Source organism: Heterodontus francisci, chromosome 41 (genome assembly GCF_036365525.1).
Source record: "Heterodontus francisci isolate sHetFra1 chromosome 41, sHetFra1.hap1, whole genome shotgun sequence".
In the NCBI taxonomy this organism is placed as follows: Eukaryota; Metazoa; Chordata; class Chondrichthyes; order Heterodontiformes; family Heterodontidae; genus Heterodontus; species Heterodontus francisci.
The window spans coordinates 16,156,369-16,176,147 of record NC_090411.1 but is presented as its reverse complement, the minus strand read 5'-3'; the positions used below and the strand labels follow the sequence as shown (position 1 = coordinate 16,176,147).

The window sequence follows — 19,779 nt, the reverse complement described above, 5'->3', positions numbered from 1 at the left end:
ATCGACCATTGTACACTTTCTGGCGATCGCTGTTTGGCTGATTTTCCCATTCCTGGAGCACGGAGGTTGACTGCAGCATTCCCACTGCCGCCCGCACTGAGATCTGATAAGTCAGCACATAACACAGATTGACCATCGGCTCTGCAGGTCTGTGTGCCTCATGCCATCTGCAAGTAGAAGGAACCAGGAGCGGCTGAGTGAAAGAGTAATGTCCTTAAGACTAGATTCACCATTCCCACCAACCCTATTAAACCCCACTCGAGGGACTGAAACCTACCATCCGTTATTCTCCGCACGTCCGAGATGTATTCAGAGAAGTAATACGGTATACCGGGTGGGCGGTGTGAGGAAATACCGTGGCCAGGAAAGTCCAATGCTACATAATAAAACTCTGAAAGAGGAAACAGCAGTCACTATACGCGGTTACTGCAGAAAAATCATTTTTCCCTGTCACTTCCTCGGGCTGACCCACCGATGGTTGAATCCTGGGGCACCATTTCAACTACCTTGAAGTTGGTAACTTTCAAAAATGTCAGGTCATTTCCTTGGCAGCGGAACTGCAAGAGATTCACAAGAACAATACAAGAACTGAGCAGTTCCACCCTTCAGGGTCCTTTACTCTAGAAAATAGAGGCTAAGGGGTGACCTGATGGAGGTCTTTAAGATTATGAAAGGTTTCACAGGGCTGATGTAGAGAAGATGTTTCCACCTGTGTAAGTGACCAAAACTAGGGGCTATAAATATAAGATCTGCACTAAATAAAACTGAGTCATTGCAGGCTAGTCAGCCTAACCTCGGGGGTGGGAACGTTATTGGCAAAAAATTCTGAGGGGCAGGATAAAACCTTCATTTAGAAAGACAGAGATTAATCAAAGACAGTCAGCATGATTTAAGGGAAGGCCGTGCCTGACTAACATGACTGAATTTATTTGAGAAGGTAACAAGAAGGGTCGATGAGGGTAGTGCATTTGATCTAGTTCATATGAATTTTAGCAAGACTTTTAATAAGGTCCCAAATGGCAGACTGGTCACGAAAGGAAAAGCCCATGGAAATTCAAGGCAAACTGCCAAGTTGGATCCAAAATTGGCTCAGAGGCAGAAAGCAAAGGGTAATGATCAATGGGTGTTTTTGTGACTGGAAGGCTGCGTTTTTGATTTATTTATTCTTGGGATGTGAGCACCGCTGGCAAGGCAGCATTTATTGTCCATCCCTCTTGTCCTTGAGAAGGTGATGGTGAGCCGCCTTCTAAAACCACTGCAGTCAACATGTTGCAGGTACACCCACAATGCTAGTTTTTCTGTCGCAGTTTGACACAACTGAGTGGCTTGCTCCGCCATTTCAGAAGGCAGTTAAGAGTCAACCACGTTGCTGTGGATCTGGAATAGGGATAAGGAAGGCTGTTTTCTTCCCTTCGTTAGTGAACCAGATGGGTTTCTATGACAATTTCATGGTCATTATTAATGAGACTAGAATTTTATTGCCGATTTAATAATTAATTGAGTGTAAATTCCCCCAGCTGCCATGGTGGGATGTGAACTCTTGTCTCGAGAACATTAGTCAAGGCCTCTGGATTACTAGTCCAGTAACATCACCACTATGCTACCATCTCCCAGTGGGGTTCTACAGGACTCAGTAGTAGGTCCCTTACTTTTTTGCGGTATACATCAATGATTTGGACTTGAACATAAGAGCTATGATTAATAGGTTTGCAGATGATACAAAAATTGGCTATGTGGTTGATGAAGAAGAAAGCTGTAGACTGCAGGAAGGTATCGATGGACCAGTCAGGTGGCAAGTGAGGTTAATCCGGAGAAGTAGGAGGTAATGTATTTGAAGGCGGATAACAAGGCAAGGGAATACACAATAAATAGTAGGATACTGAGAAGTGTAGAGAAACAGAGGGGCCTTGAAGTGCAGGTCCACAGATCCCTGAAGGTGGCTGGACAGGTAAAGTGGTCAAGAAGACATATGGGATACTTGTCTTTATTAGCTGAGGCAGAGAATATAAGAGCTGGGTGGCTATCTTTGAACTGTATAAAACACTAGTTAAGCCACAGCTGGAGTACTGCCTGCAGTTCTGGTCACAATATAGGAAAGACGTGGCTGCACCAGAGAGTGGACAGAGGAAATTTACGAGGATGTTGCCTGGACTGGAGAATTTTAGTTATGAGGAAAGATTGGATATGTTAGGGTTGTTTTCTTTAGAACAGAGGAGGCTGAAGGTGACCTAATTGAAGCGTATAAAATTATGAGGGGTCTAGACAGAGTGGATTGGAAGGCCCTACTCCCCTTGGTTGAGGGATCCATAACCACAGGAAATAAATTTAGGGCAGAGCTTAGAAGGGAGTTGAGGGGAGATTTTTCATTCAGGGGGTGGTGGGGATCTGGAACTTAATGCCTGAAAAGGTGGTCGAGGCAGAAACCTCATAACATTTAAAAAATATTTGTCTATGTACTTGAAGTGCCATAACCTATGGACCAAGAGCTGGAAAGTGGGATTAGGCTAGATGGCTACTTGGCAATTGGCATGGAAACAATGGGCCGAATGGCCTCCTTCTGTGCTGTAAATTTCTATGATTCTAAATGGCATAGTTACAATTAGGGAAGTTAGATAAACACATAAGGAAGAAAGGAATAGATGGTTCTATTGATAGGGTGAGATGAAGAGGGGTGGTTGCAGGCTCATTTTGAGCATAAACGCCGACATAGACCAAACAAAAGTAAAATACTGCAGATGCTGGAAATCTGAAACAAAGAGAGAAAATGTTAGAAATACTCAGCAGATCAGGCAGCATTTGTGGAGAGAAAAACAGAGTTAACGTTTCAGGTCTGTGTGACCTTTTTGAGGGCGATAAGTTCGAGTGAGTTAGGAGAGCAGAAAAAGTGAGATGGCTGATGTCACACTGGCAGTTCACAATGAAAAGATTTGAGGGAGGGTAAGAAGCCAGAGGGAGGGGTCCAAGTGAAGGGAGAAAATTGGAGAAGGGTAAATGGGTCTTCTGAGTGGGGTGGGAGGACTCCTGGCCTAAGAGGTGGTGCAGAGGTGAAGGCGACAGAAGAGCTCAGCAGTATGCCGAGCTCGAATTTCATTGAGGTTGGGGGTGTAAGGAGATGAAGCCGAAGCCTTTGCCAAGGACAGATCGTTCAGAGTCAGAAGGGGGAAGATCAGAGGATATCATGAATACACGGCAAGGAGTGAGATTCAAAGAAGAGATGGGGTGAGAGAGAAGTGAAGGGGAAGAAGGATCCAGAGGGGTGCTGGTATTCACACCTGAAAGGAAGATAAAAAGTTTTGTTGAAGTGCTGGATGAAGCAAAGGATGAAATGAAATTGCAAAGCAGGACAGCTTTGGGATAGAGTCAGTGCTGTTGGAGAAAGAGGTCGAGAGTGTGCATGGCATTGAGAGTGGATCTTAGGATGCAGCGAGGACAACAGTTCGAGGAATGCTGAATGACTAGAAGATATTTGTAATCGTGGGTGGATCCAAAACACGAAGGGTGAAAGTTCAGTTGGAATCCGCATGGAATAAGTTGGAGCCAGAAACAGCTGCTGAGGAAGGAGATGTGGCTGTGAAAGCAAGTTTTAGTAATTACCCTGATCAAACACAAGAAGGGAGATAGAAAGCAATCAAGGTAGAAGAGACAAATATAAATCCCGTCACACAGAAGAGCAGAACTTCTTCAAGGTAGGCATTCCTGGAAGAGAAGTGGCAGCGAATTAACCATCAACACAAAAGCAAAATACTGCGGATGGTGGAAATTTGAAAGAACAAACAGAAAATGCTGGAAAGGTCACACGGATCTGAAATGTTAACTCTATTTTTCTCTCCACAAAGGTTGCCTGACCTGAAATTTCTAGCATTTTCTGTTTTTGTACTGGCATAGACCAATTGGGCTGCATGGCCTGTTTCCGTGTTGTATAATCTCTGTAATCCAAAAGTACAAAAGCAAGGAAGTTAGGCTAAACCGTTACAAATCACTGGCTGAGCCTCGGTATTGTATGGAGTAGTGTATCCAATTCCCGGCATATACTATTTATGAAGAATGGTATAGAGATTTACTAGAATGACACCAGGGGTGAGGGACTTCAGTTCTGTAGAAAGACTAGAGAAGCTGGGATTGTTCCCCTCAGAGAAGAGCAAGACAAAAGGGAGATTTAATAGAAGTGTTCAAAATTATGAGGGGCATTGACAAAATACATTAGGAGAGTAAATGGCAGAACCCTTAGGAGTATCGACAGGCAGAGAGATCTGGGCGTACAGGTCCACAGGTCACTGAAAGTGGCAATGCAGGTGGATAAGGTAGTCAAGAAGGCATACGGCATGCTTGCCTTCATCGGTCGGGGCATAGAGTATAAAAATTGGCAAGTCATGTTGCACCTGTACAGAACCTTAGTTAGGCCACACTTAGAATACTGCGTGCAATTCTGGTCGCCACACTACCAGAAGGACGTGGAGGCTTTGGAGAGGGTACAGAGGAGGTTTACCAGGATGTTGCCTGGTCTGGAGGGCATTAGCTATGAGGAGAGGTTGGAAAAACTTGGATTGTTTTCACTGGAACGACGGAGGTGGAGGGGCGACATGATAGAGGTTTACAAAGTTATGAGCGGCATGGACAGAGTGGATAGTCAGAAGCTTTTTCCCAGGGTGGAAGAGTCAGTTACTAGGGGACATAGGTTTAAGGTGCGAGGGGCAAAGTTTATAGGGGATGTGCGAGGTAAGTTTTTTACACAGAGGGTGGTGAGTGCCTGGAACTTGCTGCCAGGGGAGGTGGTGGCAGCAGATACGATAGCGACGTTTAAGAGATATCTTGACAAATATATGAATAGGAAGGGAATAGAGGGATATGGGCCCCGGAAGTGCAGAAGGTGTTAGTTTCGGCAGGCATCAAGATCGGCGCAGGCTTGGAGGGCCGACTGGCCTGTTCCTGTACTGTTCTTTGTTCTTTGAGAGACTGCTCCTGCTATCAGCAGGGTTGATAACCAGAGGGCATAGATTGGTAAAATGCCAGAGGAGAAATGAGAATTATTTTTATGGAGTGAATGTAACAACAGACTGCATCGTGAATGGAGTGGGAAGTTTAGAATTCAGTGCAGAGGGGGAAAGGAGGTGCTTCTCTGCACCTTTAACATTTGCAGTGGTTTGTGCAAGCTCGACGTAGTAAATAGAGTGGTGGATTTAAACAGTGTGTGACAGCCATCAGCATCAGAGCCTCTTGGGAGCAGGAGACACCAGGCAGACAGGGAAAGTTCAAAAAGTGATGCTATTGTCAGTACAGAGTATGCAGCAGTGTTGCTAAATTACATGTGAATATTTAGTTTAACGGTTTGTGTTTTTATGGTTGGTGTTTTTTATTTAGCAGCTAGTATGTGTTAGCTAAACAGTTAAATAGCCTTAAAGCCAAAAAGAATATATAGATTAACTTTCTCTATAAATATATCTACACTAAGTCATGGCAGAGCAGGTTTTCTGTCTGGACTGCAGCCTGTAGGGGAGGACAGTGAGACTGTCCTGAGCTAACATATCTGCCTTAGATGTCTCCATCTCAAATCTCTCTGGCTCAGTGTTATTGAGCTGGTGTGCAATTCAGAGACACTTTGACACATAAGAGAAGGTGGGGGGGGGGGGGCGGGAAGTATCTGAACATTTTGCTCGAGACCTTGACAGGGTGGATGTGGAAAGGATGTTTCCTCTTGTAGGAGAATCTAGAACTAAGGGTCTCTGTTTAAAAATAAGGGGTCGCCCATTTAAGACAGAGATGAGGAGAAATTTTTTCTTTGAGGGTCGTGAGTCTTCGGAACTCTCTTCCTCAAAAGGCGGTGGAAGCAGAGTCTTTGAATAATTTTAAGGCAGAGGTAGATAGATTCTTGATAAGCAAGAGGATGAAAGGTTATCGGGAGTAGGAGGAAATATGAGGTAATCAGTTCAGCCATGAACTTACTTAGATGCAGTATAACATGGATAAATGTGAGGTTATCCATTTTGGTTGTAAAAATAGAAAGGCAGATTATCTGAATGGTGATAGATTGGAAAAGGGGGAGGTGCAGCGAGACCTGGGTGTCCTTGCACACCAGTCGCTGAAAGCAAGCAATTAGGAAGGCGAATGGTATGTTGGCCTTCATTGCAAGAGGATTTGAGTACAGGAGCAAGGATATCTTACTGCAGTTATACAGGGCCTTGGTGAGACCACAGCTGAAGTATTGTGTGCAGTTTTGGTCTCCTTATCTGAGGAAGGATGTTCTTGCCATGGAGGGAGTGCAAAGAAGATTTACTAGGCTGATTCCTGGGATGGAAGGATTGATGTATGAGGAGAGATTGGGATCGAATAGGCCTATATTTACTACAGTTTAGAAGAATGAGAAGGGATCTCATAGAAACCTATAAAATTCTAACAGGACTAGACAGGCTAGATGCAGGGAGGATGTTCCCATTGGCTGGGGAGTCCAGAACCAGGGGTCACAGTCTCAGGATATGGGGTATGCCATTTAGAACCGAGATGAGGAGAAATTTCTTCACTCAGAGAGTGGTGAACCTGTTGAATTCTCTACCGCAGAAGGCAGTGGAGGTCAAGTCATTAAATATATTCAAGGAAACAGATAAAAAATTCTTAGTACCAAAGGGATCAAGGGATATGGGGAGAAAGCTGGAACAGGGTACTAAATTAGACGATCAGCCTGTGGGTGGCACAGTAGTGCAGTGGTTAGCACCGCAGCCTCACAGCTCCAGCGACCTGGGTTTGCTTCTGGGTACTGCCTGTACGGAGTTTCAAGTTCTCCCTGTGACCGCGTGGGTTTCCACCGGGTGCTCCGGTTTCCTCCCACAGCCAAAGACTTGCAGGTTAATAGGTAAATTGGCCATTGTAAATTGCCCCTAATTGAGGTAGGTGGTAGGAGAATGGTGGGGATGTGGTAGGGAATATGGGATTAATGTAGGATTAGTATAAATGGGCGGTTGTTGGTCAGCATAGACACGGTGGGCCTAAGGGCCTGTTTCAGTGCTGTATCTCTATGACTCTACAGCCATGATCTTTTTTGAATGGTGGAGCAGGCCCAAAGGGTCGAATGGCCTACTCCTGCTCCTATTTTCTATGAATGGCGGAGAAGGCTTGAGGGGCCAAGTGGCCTACTCCTGCTCCTAATTCACATGTTCACATGTTGTAGAGAGGTGCAGGATCAGAACAGAGCTAGTATTATCCGATAGCATGAAAAGTAAGGGTGAGATTGAGAACAAGAATCTGCAAAAATTGATCCTATCCAACAGGTACAATGTATTTACTACCTGTTAGGATTAAATAAAGACTGTCGGAAGGACAGACAGAATGTGATCATGACACCTTGGAGCAGGCGGCTATCCAAAGAGAGGAAGAGGGAAAGCGTAATGTGGTAGCTGTAGGGGATTCAATAATTAGTGGGGCGGGGGGGGAGAGAGGGGAAATGGATGGCACCCTTTGTAAGAAAGGCTTGCTATATATATAAATATATAGCACCTTTCACCAGACATTGCAAGGTGCTTTACAGCCAATGAAGTATTTTTGAATGGTAGTCACTGTTGTAATGAAGGAAACAAAGCAGCCAATTTGTGCACAGCAAGCTCCCACAAACAGCAATGTGATGATGACCAGACAATCTGTTTTTGTGATGTAATGTAAGCAGGATCAATAGTCCCACATGGTGCCGGGGTGAGGGACATCTCGAACTGGCTTAAAATAATACTGGAGAAAGAGGGGGATGATCCAGTCATTGTGGTCCATGTTGGGACCAACAGCATAGGAAACAGAAGGCAAAAGCTCCTGTCCAGACAGGAGCTAAACTTTAAAAAAACAGGATCTCAAGGGTTATAATTTCTGGATGATCACTCAAGTCACGTGCAAATTGTATAGGGATAAACAGATTAGGGAGGTGGATACATGGTTGAAGGATTGGTGTTGGAATGAGGGGTTCCATTTCATGGGACATTTGCACTTGTACTGGGACAGGAATGACCTGTACCATTGGGATGGGTTTCACCTGCACCGAGCTGGGACCAAGGTTCTAGCAGAAAGGATAAATAAGGCAGTCACAAGGACTTCTTAAACAAGAGGTTTCAGATGGAAAAGGTAGTATAAATAATAACTCTTCTTTGGCCTCCTTATCTCGAGAGACAATGGGTAAGCGCCTGGAGGTGGTCAGTGGTTTGTGGAGCAGCGCCTGGAGTGGCTATAAAGGCCAATTCTAGAGTGACAGGCTCTTCCACAGGTGCTGCAGAAAAATTTGTTTGTCGGGGCTGTTACACAGTTGGCTCTCCTCTTGCGCCTCTGTCTTTTTTCCTGCCAACTGCTAAGTCTCTTCGACTCGCCACACTTTGGCCCCGCCTTTATGGCTCTAAAACAAATGAAAAGGAAGAGAGCAGAGTAATAGTTAGAAATTGTGCTTTAGGCACTACAGGTAAAGGATAAACTAAAAGATACAAAGTGATTAAATCAGGAGAGAGAAATAAGAAATGTGTCAGACAGATGCTGCCAGACCTAAATATTTCCAGCATTTCTTGTTTTTATTTATTAGCGCAGAAGGACAGGTTAGGGTGTGTGGCCTAAATAAGTGTTTTTTTTAAAAATCACACAAATGCACAGAGTATAAGGAACAAACTGAATGAATTACAGGTGCAAATTCAACTTAGAGGGTATAAGACAGTCAGGACTAGGAACTGAATATACCAAGTCTACAGGAAGGACAGAGAATCTGGTAGAGGGAAATGAGTAGCCTTAGTGATTAAGGATTAAATCACTTCAATGATGAGATGATATATAACGAGGTAAACAGGAATGGAGACATTATGAGTAGAATTAAGAAACAGAAAAATATTTAAAACAGCAGTGGGAGTTGTGTATAGGCCCCCTGGTAGCAACTGTGAAGTGGCAAATGTATTAATGCAGAGATTAGACGAACATGTAAAATGCAGAGTGGTTATAATGGGGGATTTTAACTTCCATAAACTGGGTTAAATAGACAAGGTCTACCAGAAACGTAGTGAATTTCTTCAGCGTGTTCAGGATACTTCCTAGAACCAACAAGTGGGCAGGCATTATTAGATTTAGTAATGAGCCAGATTTAGTTAACAACCCAGCAATGTGTTTGAATATTCATCTAATATCAACCATAACATGACTGAGTTCAATGTGCTGTTTGAAAAGGGGAAATACAAAACAGCCAAGATTCTAAAATTACATAAAGCTGACTTCAACAGGATGAGACAGACTCTCCAAATAAATTGGCAAATCTATTAAGGGCTATAATGACAGAATATAAATGGGAGGTGTTCAAAAAAGAATTGAATGCGATACAGAACCAGTTTATACCTCGAAGGGAGAAGAGCTCGACTTGCCAAAAAAAGCCATGGGTGACTAAAGAGGAACTGAAAGAAAAAGCATACAAGAAAACAACAACCAACAGATCCTGGTGAATGGGGGCGATACAAAGGATAGCAAAGGATGAGAAAACAGATAGTGAGAGCTACAGAAAGGAATTATGAAAAGAAACCTGCACGGATCTCAAAATCGACACAAAAAACTTTTACATTCTGGAAAAAAGAGGGCAGTTAAGAACAATGGGGGAGGCTTAACTGATAATGATGACATCATAAATGAAAATAAGGAAATGGCAGACGTGTTAAATAATTACTTTGAGAGGGCGGCACAGTGGCGCAGTGGTTAGCACTGCAGCCTCACAGCTCCAGGGACCCAGGTTCGATTCTGGGTACTGCCTGTGTGGAGTTTGCAAGTTCTCCCTGTGTCTGCGTGGGTTTTCTCCGGGTGCTCCGGTTTCCTCCCACAAGCCAAAAGACTTGCAGGTTGATAGGTAAATTGGCCATTATAAATTGTCACTAGTATAGGTAGGTGGTAGGGAAATATAGGGACAGGTGGGGATGTTTGGTAGGAATATGGGATAAGTGTAGGATTAGTATAAATGGGTGGTTGATGTTCGGCACAGACTCGGTGGGCCGAAGGGCCTGTTTCAGTGCTGTATCTCTAATCATAATCATAATCATAATCAGTATTTACAGTAGAAGATATCTCAAGGAAACTAACATTGAATCAAGAACGGGATTCACCAAAATTAACGTAAGCAAAATAATGACACTAAAGAGTGACAAATCCTCAGGACCAGATAGTTTTCATCCCAGGATTTTAAAGTAGGTGAGACCATTGCAGATGCCATAACTACAATCTTCTAAAGTTCTCTCGATTCAGGAATCGTTCCTTTAGACTGGAAAATTGCACGTCATTCCACCATTTAAGAAAGGCGAGAGGGGGAAACCAAGGAATTATAAACCAGTTAAGCCTAATATCTGTTGCTGGGAAATTACTAGAGTGTATAATTAAGGATGGAGTGACTGAACACCTTGAAAATTTTCAGCTGATCACAGAGAGCCAGCATGGATTTATAAAGGGCAGGTTATACCTGACAAACATGACTGAAGTTTTTGAAGATGTGACTAAAGTAATGGAACATCCAAAGACTTCCAGAAGGCATTTCATAAGAGACTGTCAGCTAATGTTGAAGCTCATGGAGTTGAGGGCAGATGATTGACCTGGCTAGGGGATTGGCTGAGTGGAAGGAGACAGAGAGTAGAGAAATGGGGTAGGTACTCTAATTGGCAGGATGTGACTAATGGTGTCTCACAGGGATCTGTGTTGAGGCCTCAACTATTCACTGTATTTATGAACAAATAGAGAGCCACATATCCATGGGCAGTATCATAAGCTGTGTAGATGGAAGCATAAAATTACAAAGAGCTATTACTAGATCAAGTGAATAGGAAATAGAAAAAATAGGCAAACGGATATCAATACAGGCAAGTGTGAGGTCATCCACTTTGTACCCAACAAGATAGATCAGAGTAGTTATAAATGATAAAAAGCTAGAAGCAACGGAAGTCCGAAGAGACTTAGGGGTCCATGTAGATAGATTAAAATGTCAGGGAAAGGTATAAAAAAAAAATTCAAGTGTCAATGGAATGATGACCTTGATATCTAAAGGACTAAAATACAAGGGCTTAGAAGTCAAGTTGCCGCTATACCCCAGGTTAGACCCCAGCTGAAGTTTAGTTCTGGGCACTACATCTTAGGAAGGATATACTGACCTTGGAGGCTGTACCGTGTAGATTTACTGGAGTGATGCCTGGATTCCAAGAGATAAATTAAGGGAGATTACACAAATCAGGGTTCTATTCCCTGGAATTTAGAAGATGAAGAGGTGATTTTATCAAAGTTTTTAAAATATAGGGAACTGATAGGGTAGATTTCCGCTAGTTGGGGAGCCTAGGACTAGAGGACATGGCCAGAGAGGATCGAGAATGAGAGGGCACAGATTTAAAATAATTGGTAAAAGAAGCAAAAGCGACACAGGGAAAAACTTTTTCATGTAGCGAGTGGTTAAGGTCTGGAATGCACTGCCTGACAGTGTGGTGGAGGCAGGTTCAATTGAAGCATTCAAAAGGGAATTGGACTGTTATCTGAAAAGGAAGAATGTGCAGGGTTTCAGGGAGAAGGCTGGGAGTGGCACTCAGAGAATTGCTCATTCGGAGAGCCGGTGCAGACACGATGGGCCAAATGGCCTCCTTCTGTGCTGGAACAATTCTGTGATTTTTTCAGAAGTGAAGGTAGGAAACACCTCAACACACAAAGGGTGGTAGAAGCTTGGAATTCTCTTCAGCATAAGGATCAGGAGACAGTTAATGCTGGGTCAATTGTTAATTTTAAATCTGAGACTGACAGATATTTGTTAACTAAGGGGATAAAGGATATGGGTCAAAGACGGGTATACGGACTCCAGTCACAGATCAGCCATAATCTCACTGAATGGTGGAACAGGGAGAGGGGCTGAATGGCCTTGTGTTCCTACGAGTTACAATTTGGAAAGCACTGCCTGAAAGGGTGGTGGATAAACACTTGAAAAGGACACAGAGCTACAGGGAAAAAGCAAGGGAGCAGGACTAATTAGATAGCTCTTTGAGAGAGTGGTCACAAACGCGATGGGCTGAATGGCCTCCTTCTGTGCCGAATTATTTTACGATTCTAAAAGGGAATTTCTTTCCACTTTTTCCACCCTGTGTTGTATGTAAAATACAGCCTGTAATTTTAATGCCCCATTCCCATGCTGACCTCTCTGTCCTCTCAGTCTCCTATGCTGCCCCAATGAAGCTCAATCTAAGCTCGAGGAACAGCACCTCATCTTTTGATTAGGCAGCTCTGATAAAAGGTCACAGACTTGAAAGGTTAACTCCACAGATGCTGTCTGACCTGCTGAGTCTTTCCAGCATTTTCAAATTTCCAGCATCCGCAGTATTTTGCTTTCGTATTACCTTTTAACAAACAACTCAATTACATAACCTCTAAATCTTCTAAACACAAGGGAATACAAGTCTAGTCTATGCAACCTGACCTCACAGCTTAACCCTTTAAGCTCCAACATCGGATAAATATACTATGTATCCACTCCAAGACCTTCCTGAGGTGCAGTGTCCAAAACTGAATGCAGTAATCCAAATAGGGTCTAACCAAAGGTCTATAAAACTGAATCATCACTTCCTAACTTTTATGTTCAGCAACAACTTGTATTTATCTAGCACTTTTAATGTCGCAAAACAGCCCAAGAATCTTCATCGAAAAATCAGAGCAGAATTTGACACCGAGCCACATAAGGCGACATTAGGGCAGATGACCAAATTCTTAGTCAAAGAGGTAGGTTTTAAGGAGTATCCTAAAGGAAGAAAGAGAGGTAGAGAGGTTTGGGGAGGGAATTCCAGATCTTAGGGCCTAGGCAGCTGAAGGCACAGAGCAATTAAAATCAAGGATATGAAAGAGACCAGAATTGGAGGAACATTGGAGGATATTTCAGAGGGTGTAGGATGGGTGGAGGTTAGAGGTACAGAGGGCGAGGGCATGAAGGGATTTGAAAACAAGGATAAAAATGTTATAATTGAAGTGATGGTGAATGGGATTTGGTGCGAATTAGGACACAGGCAGAGTTTTGGATGAGTTCAAGTTTACAGAGGGTGGGAAGCTGACTAAGCAAACATTGCAACAATCAAGTCTGGAGGTAACAAAAGCAAAAATGAGGGTTTCAGCAACAGATGAGCTGAGGCAGGGGCATCTATTCCAGCCCCCTTTAAATAAAGGCCAACATTTCATTAGCCTTTTTGATTGTTAAAAAGAAATGGATACTGCAAGATGGTGCTTCCTGGAGTGAAATCCATGATTACAAATGAAATGTGACCCAATTCTCACCTTCTGGAAGCAACGGAATGAGTCGGTCGAAAGAGTTGGCATTATCTGCCCAGCCATGTAGGCATAGCACTGGCCACCCACTGGGATGTCCCCAGGCTTTGGCTGCGATATGGCCCCATGGGACTGCGAAACTCAGTTCATGGCAGAGATCTGTGTTGAAAGAATAAGTGGAAGAGGACTGTGAGGTTTGCCTGTGATCATCAGTGCAACAAAAACCATCCAAATAATTGAACATTTTCAATATTCTGTATTAACAAGGCACTGTGCAACCACACAGAACGCCAGGAGGAAGTCTGGCACTCACTGATTTCCTAGCCTCATGGCAAGCTTCTAATCTTAGCCAAGCACAGAAAGAAGGTGCTGAGGAGATACCCATTGCGAGGTATTGGGACAACCATGAAACCATCAGCAGCTGATTATTGGGACTGGCACAGGCAGATGGGGACCTGTGCTCTCAATGATCGACAGAGGCAAACTGAAGGAATAAGTGAAGACTGAAAACTGTCCGTGTGCGTGCGCCTTTCCTTTGCAACACTTCACACTTCCTGTCACAAGTCTGTGTTCACACTTGCTCAGAGATAAATCTATAGCAGGTTTGTTTGCAAATTTCATAATTTTTATTGAACAGGAAGACATCACAACTCAACAAAAATGAAAATCAAAATGTAATGAAAGTCATATTTAGCATAACAAAAATATCCCAATATAAATCATGAAATATTAATCAATTTTACAGTAAAAATCCTTATTGTTACTTAAACTTCGTTATACAGCTTTTTAAAAGAAAGAAATTGGATTTATATTTCTGCTTTCATAACCTCAGTCCGTCACAAATCCCTTTGCAGACAATTAAGTACTTTTTAAAAAAATGTAGTTGCTGTTCTGGTGTATTTCATACTGATGAATTATCACATTACGTTTACCATCTGGACCAATTCTTTTCTCAATCAGAACAGCAACTCAGCAGCAAAAAAGAATGAAATCTGTTTGCCCTGCTGCTAAGGTAATAATGTATACCACTCACTGTATACCACTCTCGCAACTCAGTCAGAACTTTGTGGGTTTATGTCCCACTCGAAAGACTTAAGCACACAATATGGCCAATGTTCCCAGTGTAGGGAATGCTACACTGTCAGAGGTGCGGTCTTTCGCATAAGACATTCAACCAAGGACCCGTCTGCACTTTCAGGTGGACGTGAAAGATCCCATGGCATTATTCAAAGAAGAACAGGGGAATTTTCCCCGGTGCCCTGGTAAACATTTCTCACTCAACCAACATCACTAGCGTAAATTATTTGACCATTATCACATTACAGTTTGTGGGAGCTTGCTGTGCCCAAATTGGCTGCTGCCTTTCCGACATTCCAACAGGACTACACTTCGAAAAGTACTTTATCAGCTGTAAAGTGCTTTCATAAGTCCCAAGGTTGTGATAGGTGCTACATAAATACAAGTCTTTCTTTCTTCACAATGGATTTCCAACTTTGTTCCCAAACATCCTTTCAATATTATTAGCCCTAATTGAGATTAGAGATGTTAATGCTGGGGAACAGATTATTTTTAACTTCTGCCCACAGACCGCAATTCCCACTAACTCTTACCTTTCATGGCTGTTGTGGAAAACCATTTTGACAGGAAAGACATTTCCTTTACCGGCTGCAGGAAAGGCTTCGGATCACATCCTATTAAAAGTAACAAGAACACTGCAAATTATCAGTGGGCCCAAAGACTACAACACTTTCCCCTTAAATATGAATGTACACCAATCCCTCCCGAAAGGCCAGTGTATCACAGAATTATAAAATATTACAGAACAGGAGACAGCCATTCAGCCCATCCTGCCTGTGCTGGCTGTTTGGTAGAGCTATCCAGTTAGTCCCTCTCCTCCGCTCTTTTCCCACAGACCTGTAAAATCTCTTCCCTTCAGGTAACAAATTTTCTTTAAAACTTACGACTGAACCTGCTTCCACCACTCTTTCAGGCAGTGCATTCCAGATCACCACAGCACACTGTGTAAAAGACTGTTTCCTCATCTCCCCTTTGCTTCTTTTACCAATCACCTTCAGCCTGGTCCCCTCTGATTACTGACCCTTCTGCCACTGGAAACAGTTTCTCCTTATCCACTCTATCAGAACACCTTTTTTTTCCCAAAATATACCTTATTCATAAAAAACTGTAAAAAAACACATTACAAAACAGTTCAAAACAGCACCAAGTCAACGATTCAAAGAGTGCAAAGGAGATCAGTTTCCTTCAATACAGGAGTGAGTTGCCTCACAACCCTTCCATTTCATTTTTCATGCCATGTACATTTTGCAGCAAACAAATATTTTCTGGATACAGCCCGAGGGGTTTCCCATGGATCCAGCCCCTCTGTTCACCTTGGCATAGGGACCTTACACGGTGGTCTTTCCCCATTGAGCTTTTGTCGTGGCTGCCCCAAGCTTTAGTGCGTCCCTCAGCACGTAGTTCTGTACCTTGGAAGGTGCCAGTCTGCAACACTCAGTCGTGGACAACTGTTTGCGCTGGAAGACCAGCAAGTTTCGGGCAGACCAAAGAGTGTCTTTCACTGAATTGATAGTCCTCCAGCAGCAGTTGATGTTTATCTCGGTGTGCGTCCCTGGGAACAGCCCGTAGAGCACAGACTCCTGTGTTACAGAACTGCTTGGGATGAACCTCGACAAAAACCACTGCATCTCTTTCCACACCTGCTTTACAAAGACACATTCCAGAAGGAGGTGGGCAACAGTCTCTTCCCCACCACAGCCACCACGGGGGCATTGTGCGGAGGATGTGAGACTCCGGGCGTGCAGGAAGGATCTGACGGGGAGGGCTCTTCTCACCACCAGCCAAGTTACATCTTGGTGCTTGTTTGAAAGTTCTGGTGATGAGGCATTCCGCCAAATGACTTTGGCGGTCTGCTCGGGGCCCCATCCAACAGGATCCACCATCTCCTTTTCCTGTAGGGCCTTGAGGACATTCCATGCAGACCACTGTCTGATGGATTGGTGGTCAAAAGTGTTTTTCCACAGAAACTTCTCCACGAAGGATAGGTGGTACAGCACGGTCCAACTGGATGGAGCGTTCTGCGGCAATGTGACCAGGCCCATCCTTCGCAACACCGGGGACAGATAGAACCTCAGCACGTAGTGACACTTGGAGTTTGCGTACTGGAGATCTACACACAGCTTGATGCAGCCGCACACGAAGGTTGTCATCAGGATGAGGGCGACGTTGGGTACATTTTTCCTGCCCTTATCAAGAGGTTTGAACATCGTGTCCCTCCGGACCCGGTCCATTTTGGATCCCCCATATGAAGCGGAAAATGGCTCGGGTGACCGCCACAGCGCAGGAGTGGGGTATGAGCCAGACTTGTGCCACATACAGCAACAACGTGAGCGCCTCGTATCAAAAAACCTTCATCAAATCTCTCTCGGAGAACAATTCAAACATCTTCAACCTCTCCACATAAGTGAGATCCTTCATTCCTGCAACCATTCCTTGTTTTTGTACTCTGTATTGCTCTATTAATAAAGCTAAAAATCTGCTTTTTTTTTTAACAGCCTTCTCAACTTGTCTTACCACCTCCAAAGATTTTTGCACATATAACTCCAGGTGTCTCTGTTCTTGCACCCTTTTTAGAATTGCACCCTTTATTTTATGTTGCCTCTCCTCATTCTCCCCAACAAAATACATCACTACTTCGCCCCTCCTCCCCTCGCAGGTGAAGGTCCGTCAGCCCCTCCCCCCTTAGGTGAAGGTCCGTCAGTCCCTCCCCTCTCAGGTGAAGGTCCGTCAGCCCCTCGGCCCCTCCCCAGGTGAAGGTCCGTCAGCCCCTCGGCCCCTCCCCTCTCAGGTGAAGGTCCGTCAGCCCCTCGGCCCCTCCCCCCTCAGGTGAAGGTCCGTCAGCCCCTCAATTCTCAGGTGAAGGTCCGTCAGCCCCTCCCCTCTCAGGTGAAGGCTCATCAGCCCCTCCCCCCTCAGGTGAAGGTCCGTCAGCCCCTCCCCTCTCAGGTGAAGGTCCGTCAGCCCCTCAGCCCCTCCCCCCTCAGGTGAAGGTCCGTCAGCCCCTCAATTCTCAGGTGAAGGTCCGTCAGCCCCTCCCCTCTCAGGTGAAGGCTCATCAGCCCCTCCCCCCTCAGGTGAAGGTCCGTCAGCCCCTCCCCCTCAGGTGAAGGTCCGTCAGCCCCTCGGCCCCTCCCCCCACAGGTGAGGGGCCGTCAGCCCCTCCCCCTCAGGTGATGGTCCATCAGCCCCTCCACCCACAGGTGAGGGTCCATCAGCCCCTCCCCCCCCACAGGTGAGGGTCCATCAGCCCCTCCCCCCTCAGGTGAGGGTCGGTCAGCATCTCCCCCAGGTGAAGGTCCATCAGCTCCTCCCCTCTCAGGTGAAGGTCTGTCAGCCCCTCCCACTCAGGTGATGGTCCGTCAGTCCCTCCCCCCCACAGGTGAGGGTCCGTCAGACATTCGGCCCCTCCCCTCTCAGGTGAAGGTCCATCAGCCCCGCCCCCTCAGGTGAAGGTCCATCAGCCCCTCCCCCTCAGGTGATGGTGAGGGTCCGTCAGCCCCTCCCCCTCAGGTGAAGGTCCGTCAGCATCTCCCCCCCACAGGTGAGGGTTCAGCGGCCCCTCCCCCACCAAATCATGAAGATTCTCAGGAAAAACAGACCAAACAACCATGAAAACAGGTTTTACCGGAACAGCCACGACCTTTCCCCCGGTTCCTCTTCGGCGCCGATGCCGCAAAGCTTCTACGCGTGCGCACTCCGAAGATCCGCGCCATACCTGAGTGACATTCCCAGTAACCAATCAGGACTTAGAATGCCGCGACATCATGGAGAGGCGGGGACGGAACGTCGCCCAATCAACAGCGCCGGAACTCTTTGATTGACGTAATTCTGTCCAATCAGAGGTTGGAGTCTCCTCTGTTTGGATTGAACAAGAGACTCATTCAGGAACAACTGCAAGATTTGCAAGTTCAACTGCTTCTATTATGTTCTTTAAATTGTGAATGTTTCATATTACACACGCGATCCTTCTCTGTCTCCATTTCTGGGGATTCATTGTATGCCCACTGACTCCCACAGCTACCTGGACTCCATTTCCTCACTTCTAATATTTGCTAGTTCCAAAGAAGGGTCACTGACCCGAAACGTTAACTCTGCTTTTCTTTCCACAGATGTTGCCAGACCTGCTGAGTGGTTCCAGCATTTCTTGTTTTTATTCCACTTCCTCACACCCCATTTCCTGCAAGGACACGATTCCATTCTCCCAGTTTCTGCGTCTCCGTCGCATCTGTTCGAATGATGCAACCTTCCATACTAGCGATTTCATAAGAACTAGGAGCAGGAGTAGGCAATTCAGCCCCTTGAGCCTGCTCCGCCATTCAATACGATCATGGCTGATCTCATCTCAGCCTCAACTCCACTTTCCTGCCCATTCTCCATAACCCTTCAACCCTTTACTAGTTAAAAATCTGTCTTATCTCCTCCTTAAATTTACTCAATGTCGCGGCGTCCACCGTATTCTGGGGTAGTGAATTCCACAGACTCATAACCCTTTGAGAGAAGTAATTTCTCATCTCTGTTTTAAATCTGCTACCCCTTATCCTAAAACCATGACCTCTCGTTCTAGATTGCCCCACCAGAGGAAACATCCTCTCTACCTCTACTTTGTCAATCCCCTTAATCATCTTATATACCTTAATTAGATCTCTCTTCTAAACTCCAGAGAGTAAAGGCCTAAACTGCTCAATCTCTCTTCATAAGACAAGCCCCTCATCTCTGGAATCAATCTAGTGAACCTCCTCTGAACTGCCTCCAATGCCTCCTCAAGTAAGGGGACCAAATCTGTACGCAATACTCCCGGTACAGTCTCACTAATGCCTTGTACAATTGCAGCAACACTTCCCTACTTTTATACTCTATTCCTTTAGCAATAAATGCCAACATTCCAATTGCCTTCCTTATTACCTGCTGCACCTGCATACTAGTTTTCTGAAATTCATGCACAAGGACACCCAGATTCCTTTGCACTGAAGCACTCTGAAGTTTCTCTCCATTTAGATAATAATTTGCCTTTCTATTCTTCTGACCAAAATGGATAACCTCACACTTATCCACGTTAAACTCCATCTACCAAATTTTGGCCCATTCACCTAACCTATCCATATCCATTTGTAAATTTCTTATTTCTTTATTGCAAATTACTATCCAACTATTTTAGTGTCCTCTGCAAATTTGGCTATAGTACCTTCTATCCCTGCATCCAAGTCATCAATATAGATTGTAAATAGTTGGGGCCCGAGGACCAAACCCTGTGACACCCCACGAGTTACATCTTGCCAACCAGAAAAGGACCCATTTATCCCGACTCTCTGTTTTCTGTTGGTTAGCCAATCCTCTATCCAAGCTAATAAATTGCCCCTAACCCCATGTGATCTTACCTTGTGTATTAACCTTTTGTGTGGCACCTTATCAAATGCCTTCTGGAAGTCCAGATATACTACATCTACAGGA

The 19,779-nt window shown here is 44.8% G+C and overlaps 1 protein-coding gene across 3 annotated transcripts in view; it reads right to left on the bottom strand.

Moving 5' to 3' along the window:
• Positions 1-18,034, bottom strand: part of serhl (serine hydrolase like) — a 43,797-nt gene extending 25,763 nt beyond the window's left edge. The window contains exons 1-4 of one of the 3 annotated variants that reach the window (XM_068019352.1): positions 17,957-18,034; positions 14,865-14,945; positions 13,264-13,413; positions 278-391 (exon numbers count right to left, since the gene is read on the bottom strand). In XM_068019352.1, coding sequence (XP_067875453.1) covers positions 278-391; positions 13,264-13,413; positions 14,865-14,907 — 307 coding nt within the window. In that variant the 5' untranslated portion in view covers positions 14,908-14,945; positions 17,957-18,034. Of the gene's footprint in view, positions 1-6; positions 168-277; positions 392-13,263; positions 13,414-14,864; positions 14,946-17,930 lie in introns of those variants that run through there. The other 2 variants (XM_068019353.1, XM_068019354.1) reach the window with 2 other exon arrangements.
• Positions 18,035-19,779: the final 1,745 nt, after the last annotated feature.